The sequence below is a fragment of the Vombatus ursinus genome, unplaced genomic scaffold (genome assembly GCF_900497805.2).
Source record: "Vombatus ursinus unplaced genomic scaffold, bare-nosed wombat genome assembly UNPS02014830.1, whole genome shotgun sequence".
Lineage (NCBI taxonomy): Eukaryota > Metazoa > Chordata > Mammalia > Diprotodontia > Vombatidae > Vombatus > Vombatus ursinus.
The window spans coordinates 2,807,132-2,824,941 of NW_020954608.1; the positions used below are offsets into that span (position 1 = coordinate 2,807,132).

The 17,810-nt window shown below is 36.0% G+C and overlaps 1 protein-coding gene across 1 annotated transcript in view; it reads left to right on the plus strand.

Moving 5' to 3' along the window:
- The first annotated feature begins 1,437 nt into the window (after window positions 1-1,437).
- Window positions 1,438-17,810, plus strand: part of BMT2 (base methyltransferase of 25S rRNA 2 homolog) — a 59,993-nt gene continuing 43,620 nt past the window's right edge. The window contains exons 1-2 of the mRNA XM_027838863.1: window positions 1,438-1,597; window positions 17,193-17,334. Coding sequence (XP_027694664.1) covers window positions 1,438-1,597; window positions 17,193-17,334 — 302 coding nt within the window. The remainder of the gene's footprint in view (window positions 1,598-17,192; window positions 17,335-17,810) is intronic.

Sequence of the window (17,810 nt, forward strand, 5' to 3'; positions counted from 1 at the left end):
GTATTACAATTTAATTGGTTTTCTCTATAATCATTATTCTGAGAAAGTGTCTACGGGCTTTACCAGACTGCCACTGATGTCCATGGAACAAAAAAAAGTTAAGAACTTCTCTTAATTCCTGCTATAGAAGGTTAAATTGTAAGTCCTGACTCCATCACTTAACTGGGCCTATGATGTTCATCGAGTAATTTAAAGGAGTCACAGTTCCTCAGTCAATCAACAAACATTTATTAAGTGTCTGCTCTGTGACTGGCACCGTGTTAAGATACTGGGGATACTAAGACAAAAGTGAAAGTCCCTTCCCCCAAGGAGCTTACATTCTATAGAGGGCAGAGAAACATGTACAAATACAGGTATTACACTGAAGGTGGATATGGTAATGGTGGTAACGGTGCCGGCGACGAACTGGCAACTTGGGCAATCAGGAAAGATTTCATACAGTTTCATGCACTTGAACCGAGACTCAAAGTAAACCAGGGATCCTTATGAGATGCAAGTAGGGAGGAAGTGCATTTCAGCCACAGGGGACAGCAAAAGCAAAGTCACGAACCTAGGAGATGCAAAGTCCTGAGCCACAGAAGGCCAACCCTGGATTCGCGAGAGGGAGGGACGTATGATAACGAATAGTGGGTTGGAAAGAGACGTTGGAGCCAGATTCATTTATAAAATAGTACTAATACATGTTCTGCCTACCTCACTGGGCTCACATGAGGCTTACGTAAAAATAATGTAGGTGAAAGTGCTTCAAGACACCAGACTAACTACTCAGTCTGCAAAATGGGACTGCCATTTACCTGGAAAAGCTTTATGGGAACAAAGACATTTGCGTAACACCGCACAGCTAAAAGAAGCCTACGTTAATCAAGGTACTGTGTGGTGAGAGTTCGGTACTGGTCGTTGTGAGCCCTGTAAACTGTTCCTTTTTGATGGAGGTAGTTAAAATACGATAAAAGAATAGGCGCTTCAACGGAAAACAAACTACAAAGCAGAGAACCCCCAGACCGCAGTATATCAAGGGAACCACCAATGCGCATGCGCTCCCGATCGGGTAGGTTGGAGCGAGGCAAAATGGGGGGAGGATAGGAAAGGAGCTCGGAGCTTGGGCCTAGCGCTCCCAACCCCCAGCCCCGCCCCTTCCAGCTGCTAGCCTTCCCAAATAACCCAAGTCCGCCGCCGGGGCTGCTTGATGATTGGCCTTTGGTCCCTTCCGTTTCCGCCCAGCCCTCCAAATCTCACCAATCACGTCGTGCGTTTGGTTCGGGTGCCGCGGGGGCGGAGAAGGACTGTCTTTGCTTTTGCTCCTCCTCCGCCTTCTTCCCCCTTCTCCCTCTGCTGCCTCCTCCGCTGCTTCGCTGCGCCGTGCGAGTGTCTGCTGGGGCCCGAGCAGCGGGCGGCTGCGGCGGCGGCAGCGGCAGCGGCAGTGGCAGTGGCAGGGACATGGAGCCCGGGGCCGGGGGCCGGAGCGCCGCTCGCGGGCAGGGGGCCGGGCCCCCGGGCGGCCAGCCGCCTCGGGAGCAGGAGCGGAAGCTGGAGCAGGAGAAGCTCTCCGGGCTGGTGAAGAGCGTCCACCGGCGGCTCCGCAAGAAGTACCGCGAAGGTAAACAGCTGGGGGGGGCGGGGTTGACCGTCGTTACCTTCCCTTTCAACCCCCCTAAATCACTGCTCGCCTCCTCCCCAGCCCCCAACCTCTGCACCGCCTCGCCTCCCTGCCCCCCCCCGGTCTCAGAAGAACTCGGGGAGGGGGGACACTGGCAATGGGAAAAGGGGGGTGGCTGAAAGAAAAGAAGTGCCTTCCCCATCGCTTCCACCCCATCCCCAGGTCAGGATCGCTGAGGTCACTGTTGGAAAGCCCCCCCCCCCACCTCTGGAGGTGGGGGGAGGGGCTATGAATAAAAAGTACTTGAAAAGGTGGGGCGAAGAACAAAATTGAGGGAAAAGACCAGGTAAAAACCGTTATCACCAGGAGGACGAAAGTTGCCCCCTCATCACTTTACTGTCACGGCCCTCTTTTTTCCGCTTGGCCCCTATTTCCTACCTCTCACACCCCGAAATTACAGGGTCTCTGGCTTTGGGGGGGCTGCGAACTCAGCAGGCCTTTTTGCTGCGTGGGTGTGGTGTTCTTTAAAAGCGGATTCCAAAATCATCCTCCCCCTCCCCCTCTTTTACCCCAGTTCTTCCCGAATTAAAATGTGTTTGACTTGGAGAGAGGGGAGCAGTCAGGGAAGGATAGGGAGTTGTACAAATAATTAGTTTTTGATACTGATGAATCCCCTTATCAGTGTCATTAATATCAGAATCTTTTCTGTCGGTTGTGTCTGAGAGGCCACTGTCCCACAATCGAGGGTGGATAAGTAGCTCCTTTCAGAGTGGTGGGAGCTAATTGGAGAACCTTATTAACTTTTATTTATGTTTGAGGGAAATTAATAAAAAGGAATAAATATCATTGGAGTCTTAAAATATAGGTGGGCAAACAGGGAGATAGATGACTGTGCTCTTAAAATCTCGGTTTTCCTTGTAAGCAACTATTAAGATATTTTCAATGGTAACTAAAAATGTTATTGTTTTTCCTTCCTTTGATTAGGAAGCAATTATCTTAGAGTGAATTTCATCTCTAGCAGAATGATGGTTCCCTTCCCACTTCTATATGCCTTATTATTTTTAGTTTGCCTACAGTATAACAAGTTAGAGTATTTGTATAATACTGTGGTATATATCTTATATTTAGTTATTATCTTATCAAAAGTTTAATATATATAAACCTAGTTAAGTGTGGAAACTTAAAATTAAGTATCCTTGTTCCTTTTTGTGGCTGTAACATTTTATTTCTCCAACCATAAATTCATCTTGTAGATAAAACTTGACAAATTTGAAACTAGTCTCCTTTTCTTAAGAACTCGGGCCTTATAAAATAATCTGTTGTAGCAAAAGATTGTCCCATAGTGTTTTAATAGGTGGCACTAGGAAAGAGTCTTACTGGCATAGTTAAAATGTAGAAATTTCGTTTTTGAAAGGATGTTTTATCCTCAACCCACAATTTATTCAAATAAAAGCAGTAGTTGCCATAGCAACTGTTGCATCATTCTTAATCTTTGGAGAATGCACTTACATAATGGCATTTGTTGTAGTTTTTTACATTGTTTGGAAAGATGAAGAAATAAGTGAATATACTTTCCATATGTTTTTCTTGGTAACTTATGCAAAATATTTAAGAAATTTAAGCCAAGTGCATCTTAATGGAAGGGAAATAAATGGTAAGTATATGGTTTAGAATTTCTATTTGTACCAATATTTTACTTTTCCCCTATTTATAAAGGAATAGGTTCTACTAATTTTACAGGCTACTAATTAAACTTCTGTGATGATTTCTTAAAATACTGTTTGCACTTGCTTAGTTCCCACATGTTAAAACACGTCTTTAAACATGAATGTTAACCATGGGAACACTACTTGTTGATAATTAGAGTTCATAGTCGAAAGTTATAACTATTTGTGTGTAGTCAGAAAGACCTGGTTCTGCTTTTGTCCAAATTCTAGCAGGCCTAAAAGATTCTAGACTTCCCTGATTATTTTTGTTGGATTCTGGATTCTGCCATTTATTTGGACTTCTATGTCTTTGTCACTTTGTTCTAGTAACACACAAAACCTTAGTTAAACAATTGTCTCGTCTGACAAAATTATCCTAGTGAGCGTGATGATCTGAAAACTCACAGATAAAAATCTTAATGACATCTATAGAAGAGTAGCTGGATTTTGTATATAATTAAACATTTTTAAAATTTTTTCTATCATATGTTAGAGCTTTAGACTACTATGATATTTCCCAACTTGTGTACAAGTAGTTTTCCCAAAGTTCATTAGTATGTTGGAATATTTGGAATGCTAAACATTTTCCTATAGAAACAGTTATAAGTGGATTTCGGTCTCCTAAACTAGCCCACCAAATCCTTTTTAGCTAGTAGTGTGCCAAAATTATAGTACTTTTATATGGGGTGAGGGTGGCTGGAGAATGTTCTGAATTCCAATTTAAGTTGCTAAGGACACATCTTCCACTACTGTAAATGCCAGCAGCAGTGAGGACTGCCTTAGGCTATTTTCTGTGGCCAGAAGCAGAGACTCTAAATAAAAAAGGATTAAGGGGGGTTGGGGTAGTGGAGCCTGACCTTGGAGTTAGAGGATTGTGGGGTAAAGACCCAGAGTAGAGGCTTTGATGTGGACTAATGGAGGATGAGGAGGATGTAGTAAGAAGACTAAAAGGTCCTAGAGTGGTGTGAAGGGGAGTATTTTTTTCATTGTTTCTTTTCTCTTACCTTCCCCTAGGACCAAAGGGAAGAAGAGGCCTTGGGGGTTCCTAGGGTGTTCTTTTGATTCTTTTTCTCTCCCTTCTCTGCCCCCCCCCCCCCCCCTCCAACGCTTTTTTGCTCCTTTCCTGTCCAGTATCATCACATTGTCACAGACTCAGATTCCAGATAGTGACAGGGATCTGCAAGATCTAGAGAGAAGGAAGAAAGGATATTTCCAGCAGCATTGAGGAAGATTGTTGAGTTTTTATAAAGGACATTTGTTAGCTGGGTATGTGTAAGTCATGTACTGCCTGTATATTTAGATGGTTTTTATCTTTGATATATAGAACTTTAAAATCCAGACCACCACATGAACCAAAAATCTTTTAAATGTATCACAGGAGTTATAGACATGCTTATAATAAGAAACAGCATGTTTTGCTTTGCAAACAAAGACTTCATTGTTTAATCAGATCAGCCTGATAAGTACACATCAAGCTGAGAACTGAAGTAGAGCCATGTGTTTTTTCAGGTGCCTTTGTATTATTTTTCCCACAATCCTGTTCTTTTAAAGAAGCCATGAATGATTTCCATTATATTTGACAACTCTTTTTCTGAACTTATTGGGTGTCCACATCAACACTTCAAGACTATATAAATGACAATAGCTATTGGCATTAAAACCACAATTGCTGTTTTCTATAGCTTAACTTTTTCTTACACGTCTTGTGTCATTTATATTTTAGTCAGTATTTTAATGCTCATTGGATACTGAATAAGATATATACTTTAGAATGCTAATGATGGGAAATGTTTTTCACATAAAGCTATAGGTTAAAACAAGAGTGTTAAAACAACTAAAATAGAAAAACTCAGGAGCTACATGTTACATACACTCAGTTCAGAAAGGAAATGATGCTACCTGGTGAGACTGAGCAAGAGCGAACCACATTTTATGCAGGTAAATTGGCTAACAGTGTTAAAACACATGGTAGGTACTTCATGAACAATACTTACAGGTAGATTAAATTCTTCATGGCAGATAAAGCTGTGAGAGTGAAGTCCTGTATGGTGGGTGTGGTGGACTTGTGTTCAAATTCTAGATCTACTTTTACTACCTGTGAGATTGGGCAAATTCATTCCCCTTCTAGATCTCAGTTTCTTCATCTGTAAAATAAGGAGGTTTAGTTTGAACTGGATGATACCTGAAAGTTCCTTCAAAGTCTAATTCTATAATCCTATGAGATAAGCATAGCAATTGGTAGAGGAGGTGAAAAGTAAAAAATGAAGAGAGTTCAAAGAAAAATCAGAGTATTTAAGTTTCCCCCAGAGATTTAAAATTTCTTAAGGGAATTAAAGTAGCAAATCATTTGCTTTTAATTAAGAGTTTTCTAGATTTCTTTCCCCCCAGGGTATTTAAAAGGCCCAAAGGAAGAATATAAAGAGTTAATGTAACAAATGTAACATTCCCCTAACCTCAACAAAATCTTGAATAAATTACCTGTAGTTTCTGTTTCTTTTAATTTCTGCTACCTTTTTTTTTTAGATGTAATCATACCCATTCTAATACAAAGTCAGAAAGTACTACATTTTGTGATAGCATCTTTGCTAAATCAGCAGAGTTAAGTGAACACTATCCATAAAAGGGCTGTTTAAGTTAGTTTTGTCCTAGGACATCTTGTTTACTGGTGGCCATAAAAGCTGGTAAACGATTGTGCATAACAGTTCATTTTCTTAATATCTCTTTTTGTTAGTATAGTATCTAAATTTATAATTACAAATTGTAAAAGTAAAAAAAAAATTTAAAAGTTGATTTGTCACTGTTGACTTGCCTATACATAATGCCTTTTAAGTAGTTATTGCATTTCGTTGATTTTTTTCTTTTTATAAATGTTACATTTACTCATAATGTAATTGCCAGGATGTAACTTCACTTTTTAGGCAATATAGTTAGCCCTCTATCATATACTTCTATAGGCCTATATAAAATCTAACACAGCCTAGCTATAACTAGGAGCTGAAAATGAGTAGACAAGTGGGAATCTATTGAAGATTTGATAATCAGGAGAGACTCATCTTGGAACAGGGTGTCACTTCCAGGATCCACACGTTCTACTTTTCAAATGTCTCAGTTGATTAGCAATCTAGGTAAAGTGTAATGTCCATCTTTTTTAAAAACTCAGATTACCTAATACTAAATCTTGTCTTGAAACTGGTTTCTTTAATGTTTCCAGTCTCTTCTACCTTGAATTTATACGTTGTTTCTTGAAATTTACATAAACAAATAGCCTGAAATCTCAATATTACCCAGTAATTGCCCTTGGGTCTCATTAATACATGAAAATGCATAATGTTTATTCTGATATTAAAAAACTTCATTGAACAAGTTAAGCTTTTTTTTTTTTTTGCGCTAAACTCTGCACCGTGTTGGATTTTATTATAGTGATATTTTTGCTTTAAGAACTTTGTACTTTCAGAAAAAAACTTAAACTATTTGGATATAAGTTATAGAATAAAGTGAAAAACTGATTAAATATCTGGAGTAAGCGGAGAGACTTGAGTCAAAGACAAGCTAGGAGGCTATTATAAGTAACCCACATTGAGAAGTGAGAAAAACCTGCAACAGATTGGTGGCAGTGGTAAGAAAAAAAATGTAAAACACATTTTGAAGAGCAGCATGATACGTTGGATATAGAGCAGGAAAGAATCAGAGAGAATTCCATTATTTTTGATTTAGAAGATTTAAATGATGAGGGTAATACCATTAGAAATGGGATAGTTAAGGAGGCTTTTTTTTTTTTTTTTTTTTTTTTTTTTTTTGGAGAAGAGTTTAGTGGGCTTGTTTTGTTTTTTCCTTGCTGAGTTTGAGATGGCAGCAGTGCATCTAAGTGGAAAAGGTGTGTTTGGGGAGGTTTCAGGTGAAAAGTTAAGCCTCTGAAAGGCTGATGCTCGAGGCCCCTCCATAAATTTCAAGACCCTAAGAGCAGATGCCTTCTCAGAGGGCTAAGAACCAACCACCCTTAATAGATAAATATTCTTGAGTTAGCATAAAGAAGCATGAGTCATCGAAAGAATGGTCAAAAGACTAACAAGAGAACCAGGAAAATTCAGTGTCTTGGAAACTGAGGGGGAGGATGGTGCCCTGGGCCTGGAGTCAGGAAGACTTGAGTTCAAATTTGGCTTCAAACACTTAATAGTTATGTAACCTTCAGCAAGTCATTTAATCAGTTTGCCTTGGTTTCCTCAGATGCTAAATGAAACAGATAATAGCATCTACCACAAAGGGTTGTTGTGAGAATAAAATAATAATTTGTAAAGCACTTAGCACAGTAGGTGCCATGATAAAGGCTTGTTGCCATTATTATTGTGCCAGATTGCAAAGAGAAGATTAGACAACTAAGGATTATGCAAACACTGTTGGATTTGGCAAGAATTCAGCACACACCTACTTGGTAGATCTGGCATTGTATTTCTTTTAGCACATTATATTTTATCCATGGCCACTAGTAGGTAGGATTTGGACTATTCATTTTCCAGCAAATACTTCTGAGCCTTTACTACCTGCACCATAACCTTTACTTTGTCTGGCAGACATCATAGGAGGGGATCTCTAATTTACTTCAAGGATTGGCTCAGGTGCTACCTCCTCACTTCAAGTGCCATCCTGATCTCCCTAAATTCTCCCTGCCCCCACTCCCATTTATATTATTTGTGTACCTGTTCCCCTTCTTGGAATGCAAGTTCCTTGAAGGCAGAAACTATTTTATTTTTGTCTTTGTATCCCCAGAACCTAGCATAGTGCCAGGACCAATGATTTCATCTGTGTAGAGCTACCAGATGTGTCTCTCTTAAGTCCTGGAGAGTTGCCCCTGACACTGTGATTTGTCTGCACATGGTCACAAAGCTAAGATGTGCCAGAGACAATACTTGAACTCAGATTTTCCTGTTTTACAAGGTTGACTGTCCACTAATTACATTATACTGCCCCTGTGTACCAAGCATATAGTAGGAACTTAATAAATATTTGTTGAACGAATAAATGAATTAAAATGAAATCTTACTATGTAACAGTTGGATCTAGGCTTGTTTCTGCCAGCACCTATCACTGTTAATCCTTAGAAAGTCATTTGACCTCTGAATTTCAGTTTGTGTTTCCTAACCTTAACCTATCCTTTGTCATGGGGGGGGGGGGGAATGTTGCATCACTTGCTTAAGAAAATTTAAAGCATCAGTTCTCAAAGTGTGGTCCTAGAAACACATTGTGCCTCAAAACTCTTCATAATAAGACTAAGACATTGTTTGCCTATTAAAACATTCCTCCCTTTTCCAACTATATGACTTTGGAAAGCTAGATTTTCTTCATTTACTTCAACTGAAGTAACATATTGTAACAGATTGAATGCAGAAGCAGATAAGAGAATCCAGCTGTCTTCTATTATGCCAGATATTAAAGAGATTTGCAAAAAATATGTAAAACAATGCCACTCTACTCTATTTTTTTGTTTTGAAAAAGTTATTTTTCATAAAAATAAGCTATTTTTGTTGGTATGTAATGGGCTTATTTTTAAATTAATAAATGTTTAAAACATCAGTTTTATTTCTAATATGGTAAAAATTGATAGATATAACTTACATAATTAGAAGCTCTTTGGAGTCCTTAATTTCTCAATCCTTGGTGAATAGCATTCAACACTTCTGTGTTCATGGGTTAATTGGTTTTAAGACAATGTCTAGAGTAGGAAGTTAAGTGCTAAAAGTGCTGTTGTTTTTCAACATTTCCTATGGTACTTTGATCATAATGTGTTACCCTTTGACGGTAGATTTCCATTTGCTTAAAAACCATTTTCTAAGGAGAGGAAATAACACATATATATTGACAAATTTTGTCTTAACTATATAGTTACAGATTCTGTCTTCACCACTTCCCTTTTTAACATATCTTGCTAACTTAGAAAAAAAACCTAATATGTTGTTTTTACAGCACCTTCAATTGTAAGTATCTCCCTCTCTTCTACCCACAGAGCCATCCTTTGAACAAATATAAAAAAGGAACATTTCAGCGAAACTAATTAACACATTAACCTGGTTCGTGACAGTGTATTCTTTGCTAATTTTAAATGTACTTAGAAGTATTAATCCCATTACATATTTCTTCTAAAGAATACAATTTTTGATGGGGGTAGGAACAGGACCTATCATTTCATTAGTCTAGGGAATTCCCAAAAAAGGAAACATTGTTTACCAATGCAGGTCAGCACCTTTGGCAACTTACATTCTTGTAGAGTTTCCAAGAGTTACTTGCAGGTTATATGATTTGCCCAGGGTCACATAGCCAGTATGTGGCAGAGGACTTGAATTCAGGTCTTCTGATTACAAGGCTAGCTTTTTATTCACCATGCCACTCAGTCTCTTACAATTTTTATATATGATTAAAATTAAATGTTGAAATTTGATTTGAGACTATTTTAAATTATATTTAGTAACTTTAAGAAGATAAATCTGATATAAAAGCCTCTACATATAAAATTTAGAGAATTAGCCTTTCTCATAGGTAAGTTTCCTGATGTGAAGCATATTAAACCAAAATTAAGATAAATTTTATGATTCTGAATAGCTTCTTAAAAGTTAAATTCATTAAACATTAAGTGCCTAATATATGCATAGCACCATGTTATACATTGGAGGAGATGAAAAATTTCGATAAGACCCTGTCCCTGCCATCATGAACTTTGCTTAATGGGGCTGTAAGATATAATGTAATAATACAAGAGCTGTGCCAATTTGGATGGAGTATACCTTGATGGAAAGGAATAATTGAGATAAAGCTCAAAATAGTATTATAATGCTAGATCAAGGATGGTCTTGAATTCTAGGCAAACAAATTTAAATTTCTTTGACAGGAACCACTCAAGATTTTTGAGCAGAAAGATATTACCAGTTCAGTACATACAGATTATTCTGGCAGCAATATAAAAAATGAATTTGAGGTGACTAGAGGAGAGTAAAGGGGTGAGGAGATAGACTTGAACTTTTAGGAAGCTATTAGAGTAGTCTACTTGGGTGATTAGTAATGGGAATAGATAGAAGAAGACAAATGTGAAATGTTACAGAGATAAAGAATCAACTGATAGCTGATCATATGTGAAAAGTGAAGGAGAGGGAAGAGTTGTAGAAACACTGTTCTAAAAATGGAATGTCTGGGACTAAAATATACCTGATTTTATTAGTATGAATAATTTGATTTCTCTTTTAAAAATTAAGATGAAAAATGTAAGTATCAGCAGAAACAAACATACGATGAACAAGACTGGCTCTGGGAATTTTCACTGTCGGTCCTCCATGCTTGGTATATTCTCCTTCCTCATCTCTGCCTCCTGGCTTCCTTCAAGTCTCAGAGAAAATCCCACTTTCTAATGGAATTCCTCATAAATTCTAGTACTCTCCCTATTTTGATTATTTCCTATTTATCGTATTTATAGTTTGTTTGTACAGTATTTGCATGTTGTGTCCCTCATTAAATTGTGAACTCTTTGAGGTCAGGGACTGTCCTCTGCCTTTTTTTTTTTTTTTTTTTAAATCCTCAGTGCTTAGCACAGTGCCAGGCACATTGTAGGCATTTAGTAAATACTTCTTGACTGACTGACTATAAGACAATGGGAAAAACTTGACCTAAAACTAAGGAACAAAGAAAGGAAAGTATTTACTTGTGTCTCTCCTTCCAGTCCTTCCTGAATTTCTACCATCTTTAGGCCTCTCTTCTCGTCTTCCTTTTCCTCTCTTCCTTCTCCCCTTCCTCTTATATAATTTCTCTCTCTCTCTCTCTCTCTCTCTCTCTCTCTCTATATATATATATATATCTACATATGTCATATTTATGTAATATATAATGCTCATAGTACTATAGCAAGAACAAACATACAGACATTTCCTCCAGAACTCTCTCCTGTACCACCTTGGTCTCTGGGAGAATAGTCTGACTCAAACAGATTTTCTGAATTGCATTGGTCCCACCAGCGTCTGCTTTGTCTGCAGCAGGAGTCCTTTTGCTGGTCTGGTCCAGAAGCTCACTTTGGAAGTTCTTACTCCTGCATAGGTCCTGTACTGGCTGCACAACCTAGCCTGGATTCCTACGGCTCAAAGTGGAACTCCACACCTGCACCTAGAGCAAAGCCTGTTTTTCCCAGGCCATGTAGTTTGGGCCTGTTGTCTTGTCTTTTCTTTCCGTCAGTGTGGAGAGTTCTGGTTCTGCTTTTACTCTGTATTTACCTCACGTAGGAATTTCTGTATTTCCTTGTAATTCTTCATATTTTACAGCATCATAAGATTCCATTATCTTATATACCATAATTTATTTAACTTTTTTCCAACTATTGTCATGGAAAGTATGTATCCAGTATTTTATTTTTACAAATAGAGCAACTATAAAGATTTTTGTAGGTCATTTTTGTCCATGTATATTTTGGCATTGAAACTCTAACAGTGGAATTTGTGGGCCAGAAAAAAAATATAAAAAATAATAGTAAGCTTTGTTAATATTATATATTGAGATGCTGTTCTGCAAAATATTTGCATTAATCACATTAGACCACCAATTTCTTCACAACACTGAAAACTTTGTATTTTATTATTTTAGAATATTTTTGCCATTCTTGTGGGCTGTAAGTACAAGTCTTAGAGATCATCTTAATATGCATTTCTCTAAATGATTGATATTTCAGGTAGTTGATGTTACTTCATGCCAAAGTTAGGTGAGTTAATGGCCCCTAAATTTGAGAATTTTTTATTTTGAGTTTGTAACTGACTTTTTCACTTGGTTTTTTATTGTAAATTGCAGCCCGCTGAGTTTTAATCTTTAGACTATATGAGTCAGAATTAAACCATATCCTGTATTTACCACTAATTTTGACTGTTGGTAGATTGTTTATCTTCTTTGTTTCCCTCGCCATATTTTCAAAAGGGATCTTAGAGTTATTTTGAGAAAAAGCAAAGTATGAATTGTATTTTATTTATCAAATATTTGACCTTGTAAAATTTTGTTAGCAAGCAGGCTAAGTGAAATGTTTTATCAGCATTCCCAATTTTTATTTAAAATGATAACATTTTATAGCTATTAAGGTTAAACATTTTATATGTATATACACACACACATAAATAGAAGGCGCACTGAAATATATGTGACAGATGGGAAAGGAGAAAGCAATACAGTAAAATAGCTGGATCAATTGCCATTAATATACTTGTTTTCTCATAGTCCCTCTAGTGATTGCCATTTTATCTTTTTCATTTTTTGCTGATGTGATGGGTATAAAGTGGTACTTTAATTTGCATTTCTCTTGGTGTTATTAGTTTGGCTCATTTTTCCCTGTGTTTGTTGAAAGCTTGCATTTCTTACCTTAAAAACTGCTTATTCATGTGCCATGACCATGTAGCTGTTGAGAAATGTTCCTTGATCTTATATATTTGAATAAGTTCCTTGTGTTTCTTGGATGTGAAAAACTTGCTGCAAAGATTTTCCCCCTGTTAGCTGTTTTTCATGACATTAATTTTGTGCAAAAACTTTAATTTTGTCCAATCAAAATTGTCTGTTTCATCTTCTCCGATCCTCTCTATCCTTTGTTTGAGCATAAACTCTTCTTGTGTCCATAACTATGAATTTCTTCCTTGCTCCTCCTATTTGTTTATGAAGTTACTCTCACTATCTAAGTGCCTTTTTGGAACTTATCTTCAGATATAATGGGAGGGGTTGGTGTAAACCTAATTTTTGCCAGACTACCATCCAGTTTTCCCAGTAGTTTCTGTCAAATAATGGGTCCTTTACCCCCAGGTAGGTCCTTGGGTTTATTAAATACTATGCTATGTAGTATTGCTAATCTGTTCTACTGATTGATCTCTATTTTTTAACTTTTTTACCAAATAGTTTTGTTGATTACTACTTGGCTGTATAGTTTCAGATGTGGTACTGTCTCATATTTTTTCCTTATTTCCCTTCAGATTCTTAACCTTTTGTTTCTCCAGATTAATTTTGTTTTTATTTTTCTCACTCTAAAAAGGATTATTTGGATTTTATGGCAATAAATAAGTAAATTGATTTAGCTGATATTGTCATTTTTATTAATGGTTTGGGCTACCAATGAACAGTTAGTATTCCTCTAACCTTTTAGGTATGATTTCTGTAAAGAATGTTTTGTAGTTGTGTTCATTTAGTTACTTTGTGTTTCTTGATAGGTAGACTCCCATGGCCATTACATCCTTGTTTTACTATTGGTCATATTGGAAGGGCTTCTAGTATATCTCTATTATATATAATGCTGATTCTGCTTTAGTCTGATAAAACTTATCTATTGGGCAGCTAGATGGCACTGGATAGAGTGCTGGGCCTGGAGTTAGGAAGACTCCTATTCCTGAGTTCAAACCCAGCTTCTTAGACTTACTAGCTACGTGACCCCGGGCAAGTCACTTAATCTTGTTTGTCTCAGTTTCCTCATTTGTTTCCTCATTCCTTGGAGAAGGAAACAGTACACCGGTGTCTTTGCCAAGAAAACCCCAAATGGAGTCACAAAGGGTCAGACATGACTGAACAATAACAACAAAACTTATCATCTTAAGTAAAGGCAGATTTATTCCTTTTAAAAAAATGGAAATGAGTGTTGTATTTTGTCAAAAGCTTTTAATGAAGCTGTTGATATAATCATATGATTTTTGTTCTTATTATATTATCTATTGTGTTGGTAATTTCCCTAATATTTAACCCATCCTGCATTCCTAGTAAAAATTCAACTTAGTTATAGTATATAATCTTTTTTATATGTTGCTATCTACTTATATATTGCATCATTATTCATCAGGATACTGTTCTATAGTTTTCTTTCTCTGTTTTGACTCTTCCTAGTTTAGGTATCAAGATTATATTTTCAATCATGGAAAAATATTTTGTAGCATTCTTTTGCTATTTTTTTTTGCCAACAGTTCATAATATTGGAATTAATTGTTCTTTGCAATGTTTGATAGAATTTGCTTGTGAATCTATCTGATCTAGTGTGTGTGTGTGTGTGTGTGTTTTGAGAGTTCATTTTTTTTGTTGTTGAATTTCTTTTTCTGACATTAGGTTATTTAAATTCTCTTTCATTATCTGTAAATTTTGGCCTTTGTATTTTGTAAATATTCATCCATTTCACTCATCCATTTTATTGGCATGTTGTTGTTCAATCATTTCAGTTGTGTCCAGTCTTCATGACTCCATTTGAGGTTTTCTTGGCAAAGATACTGGAGTGGTTTACATTTTCTTTCTCCACTTAATGTTATGGATAAGGAAACTGAGGCAAACAGGGTGAAATGACTTGTCCAGGGTTACATAGCTATTAAGTGTCCGAGGTCAGATTTGAATTCCTGAAGATGATTCTTTCTAATTCAAAACTCAGTGCTCTATCCACTGTACCACCATGGTACCCTTTATTGGCATGTAGTTGGTCAAAATTAATTTCCTTTATTTCTTCATTTGTTGTGAATTCTTATCACTTTTTTTTCTGGTTTTTTGGTTTTCTTTTTGTAATCAAATTAGCTACAGTTTGTCTATTGTATTTTCTATTTTTAGCCAGCTAATTTTATTTATCAACTTGATATGTTTTTTACTTTTAATTTTGTTAATCTTTTTTTATTTCTCAGGATTTTTATTTTGATGTTTTGTTGGGATTTTGTAATTTGTTGGTTTTCTAGGGTTTTTTCTTTTTATTAAATGCACGATTCATTTGTTTTTTATCTCTTTTGTTAATGAAATTGTTTAGAGAGATACATGTTTTCCTCCCAAGGATTGCTTTAACTGCGTCTCAATTTTTATATGTTGTCTCATTGTTGTCATTATCTTTAATGAAATTATTTCTGTGGCTTGTTCTTTGACCTACTAATTCCTCAATCTCTGATTAATTTTTGAATCCTTTCTTTAGTTGCCCTTTTCTGAATATAGTTTTTATTGTATTTTGGTTATTAGAGGATATATTTAATATTTTTGCAGTTCAGAGGATGCTCTGATAATGCAAATGAATAATTTTGATGCTCTAATAATACATAACAATTTTTTAAAATAAAAGTATCATTTAGAGCTGAGAAATATGTACTATATTCCTTTTTATTCTCAACCAGTAATGATAAGAGAGTTACAATGTCATACTTTGCTAAAATTTTATTCAGGGGCTTAACTTATTTTTGTTTGTTTTTAAACTTTATCTCAGTCTGAAAGGAGTAAGTTGAAGTTTTCCCACTATTATGGTTTTACTATTTCTTTTTAATTTATTTAGCTTTTCCTTTAATTATTTAGATGCTAGGCTGTTTAATTAATATATCCATGCTACCTCTCAGTAAAATCTAATTTCTTTGTTTTATATCTTTTAACCAAGTTTTTATTTTTGTTGTTGTTAATTACCTAGACTTAAGACAGTGATGGAGAAAATGTTAATAATGCACATTAAACCTAAAAGTATGTGGTACTTTTAATTTTTTTCCTCAGAGAGCCTAGTTGTACACAAGACAGAAAGGGGAGGAGGGAGCATAAGAGAAAGGATAGATTAAGGAAGTTACTAGCCTCAAGTAAAACAAACTAACAAAGATATACAGAAAAAGAATTGAAAACTGAAGAGATGTCCATTATTTAGGGAATGGCTAAACAAATTATGGCATGTAGACATGAAAAAATACTATTATTCTATAAGAAATGATGAAGGGGATGATTTCAGAGAAATTAGAAAGACTTAAGTGAACTGATGAAGAGTGAGGTGAATAGAAGCAAAAGAAAGATTTATAAAGTAGTAACAGTATTGTAAAGAAAAAAAAAAGAACCAGTCATTCAGCAAGCTGTTTATTAGGTACTTATTTGCCCAGGCATTGTATTAAGTACTGTGAATTCAAATACAAACAGAAAGACAGTACTTGCCCTCAATAAACTTGTGTTCTAATGGGGTAAGACAGTGCATTAAAGGAAACTAAGGTGGGGTGTGAGGAGAGTGGTGTCGGGGGAGTGATGAAGGTAGCCAAAGCATGCAGGTCAGTGAGAAATAGAAACATGACTGAAGTGGGCATCCTCCTTCAAAGGAACCATCCCGTCTGAGTGAGAGGCTGCATAGGCAAAGGATACTTTCAAAATGTGAGTTTCAGGGTGAAGGGGTGAAGAGATTTCTTGGGCATGGTAAGCAACCCAGAGTGCAGCCTGATGAGAAGTGAAGACAAACTGCCAGAACAATGTATTATTAAAAAGGACAGTTTTGATGAATTTTACAAACTGATAAAGAGTGAAATGAGCAGAATTGTGAGAGCCATTTCTACAGTAACAACATTGTAAAGAAATACAACTATGAAAGCTGTAAGAACTTAATAATCATCCATGGTTCCAGAGCAGAAATGATGAAACATACTGTCCACTTTCTGTAATCAAGGAGATGGATTTAGGGTACAGAAAATGGCATGTATATTTTTGTACATAGCCAAAGAAGGAATTAATGTTTTGCTTGACTATGCATATTTGTTACAAGAAACTTGTTTATCTTTTCTATTTGTTTTTTCAGTGAGGTGAGAGAAAGAAAATAAGTTTCTGTTCATTTTTTTTTAATGGAGTAGTGGGAGGTGGACTGTGGAATGTTGTATATATTTTCAGGTGGAGTCACTATATTGTTAGTTTTACTTAATTGGTTTACTTTGTTTATATTGGACCTCTCATGGAGTATAAATGTTTGTATTGTAAAAGCAAAATACATCTAATAAGACTTTTTGATTTATAGATTTACTTAAAATATTGGATTTTATAAGTAGCTTTTAAAATATATACTTCTTAAGCTGTATTTTGGATTAGAATCACTTTAAAATGCCTAGAGTATCACTTAAAATATAATCATTACAAATGTAACATATTCAATTTTTTCTTTTTAGTTGGAGATTTTGATAAGATCTGGCGAGAGCACTGTGAGGATGAAGAAACACTCTGTGAATATGCTGTTGCAATGAAAAATCTTGCAGATAATCATTGGGCAAAAACTTGTGAAGGGGAAGGTCGTATTGAATGGTGTTGCAGGTAATTTGCTTAAACTTTTTAGACAGTTTATTTTCTCCTGCATTTTTATACCTTTTAAATCTGAAGTATTTTGTTACATTTAGTACTGATTTAAACTATAGTATCGTTTGCCGTTTTTCTGGCATTTTAGCTTTTGCAACTCAAAATTATACATTCGTTCAATTATAACTTATTATATAGAATTCATTGTACTGAAAAAGGACCTTGGCCTTGTTTCATAGACTTCAGATTTTGACCTGAAACAGATCCTTAAAGATGGTCCCTCTGAGGTACCTAAGAGATGAAGATACTTGAGACTCAGAAGGGTTAAGTGATTTGGAAGAGGTTGGGTGTTCTTTAGATTATGGACTGTCATTTTTTTTCTTTCTGTCCCCAAGACCTACCATTGGGCCTTGCCTATATACAGTCTTTTTCTTTTTTTTTTTTTTTTTTTTTTTTTTTTTTTTTTTTTTTTTTTTTTTTTTTTTTTTTTTTTT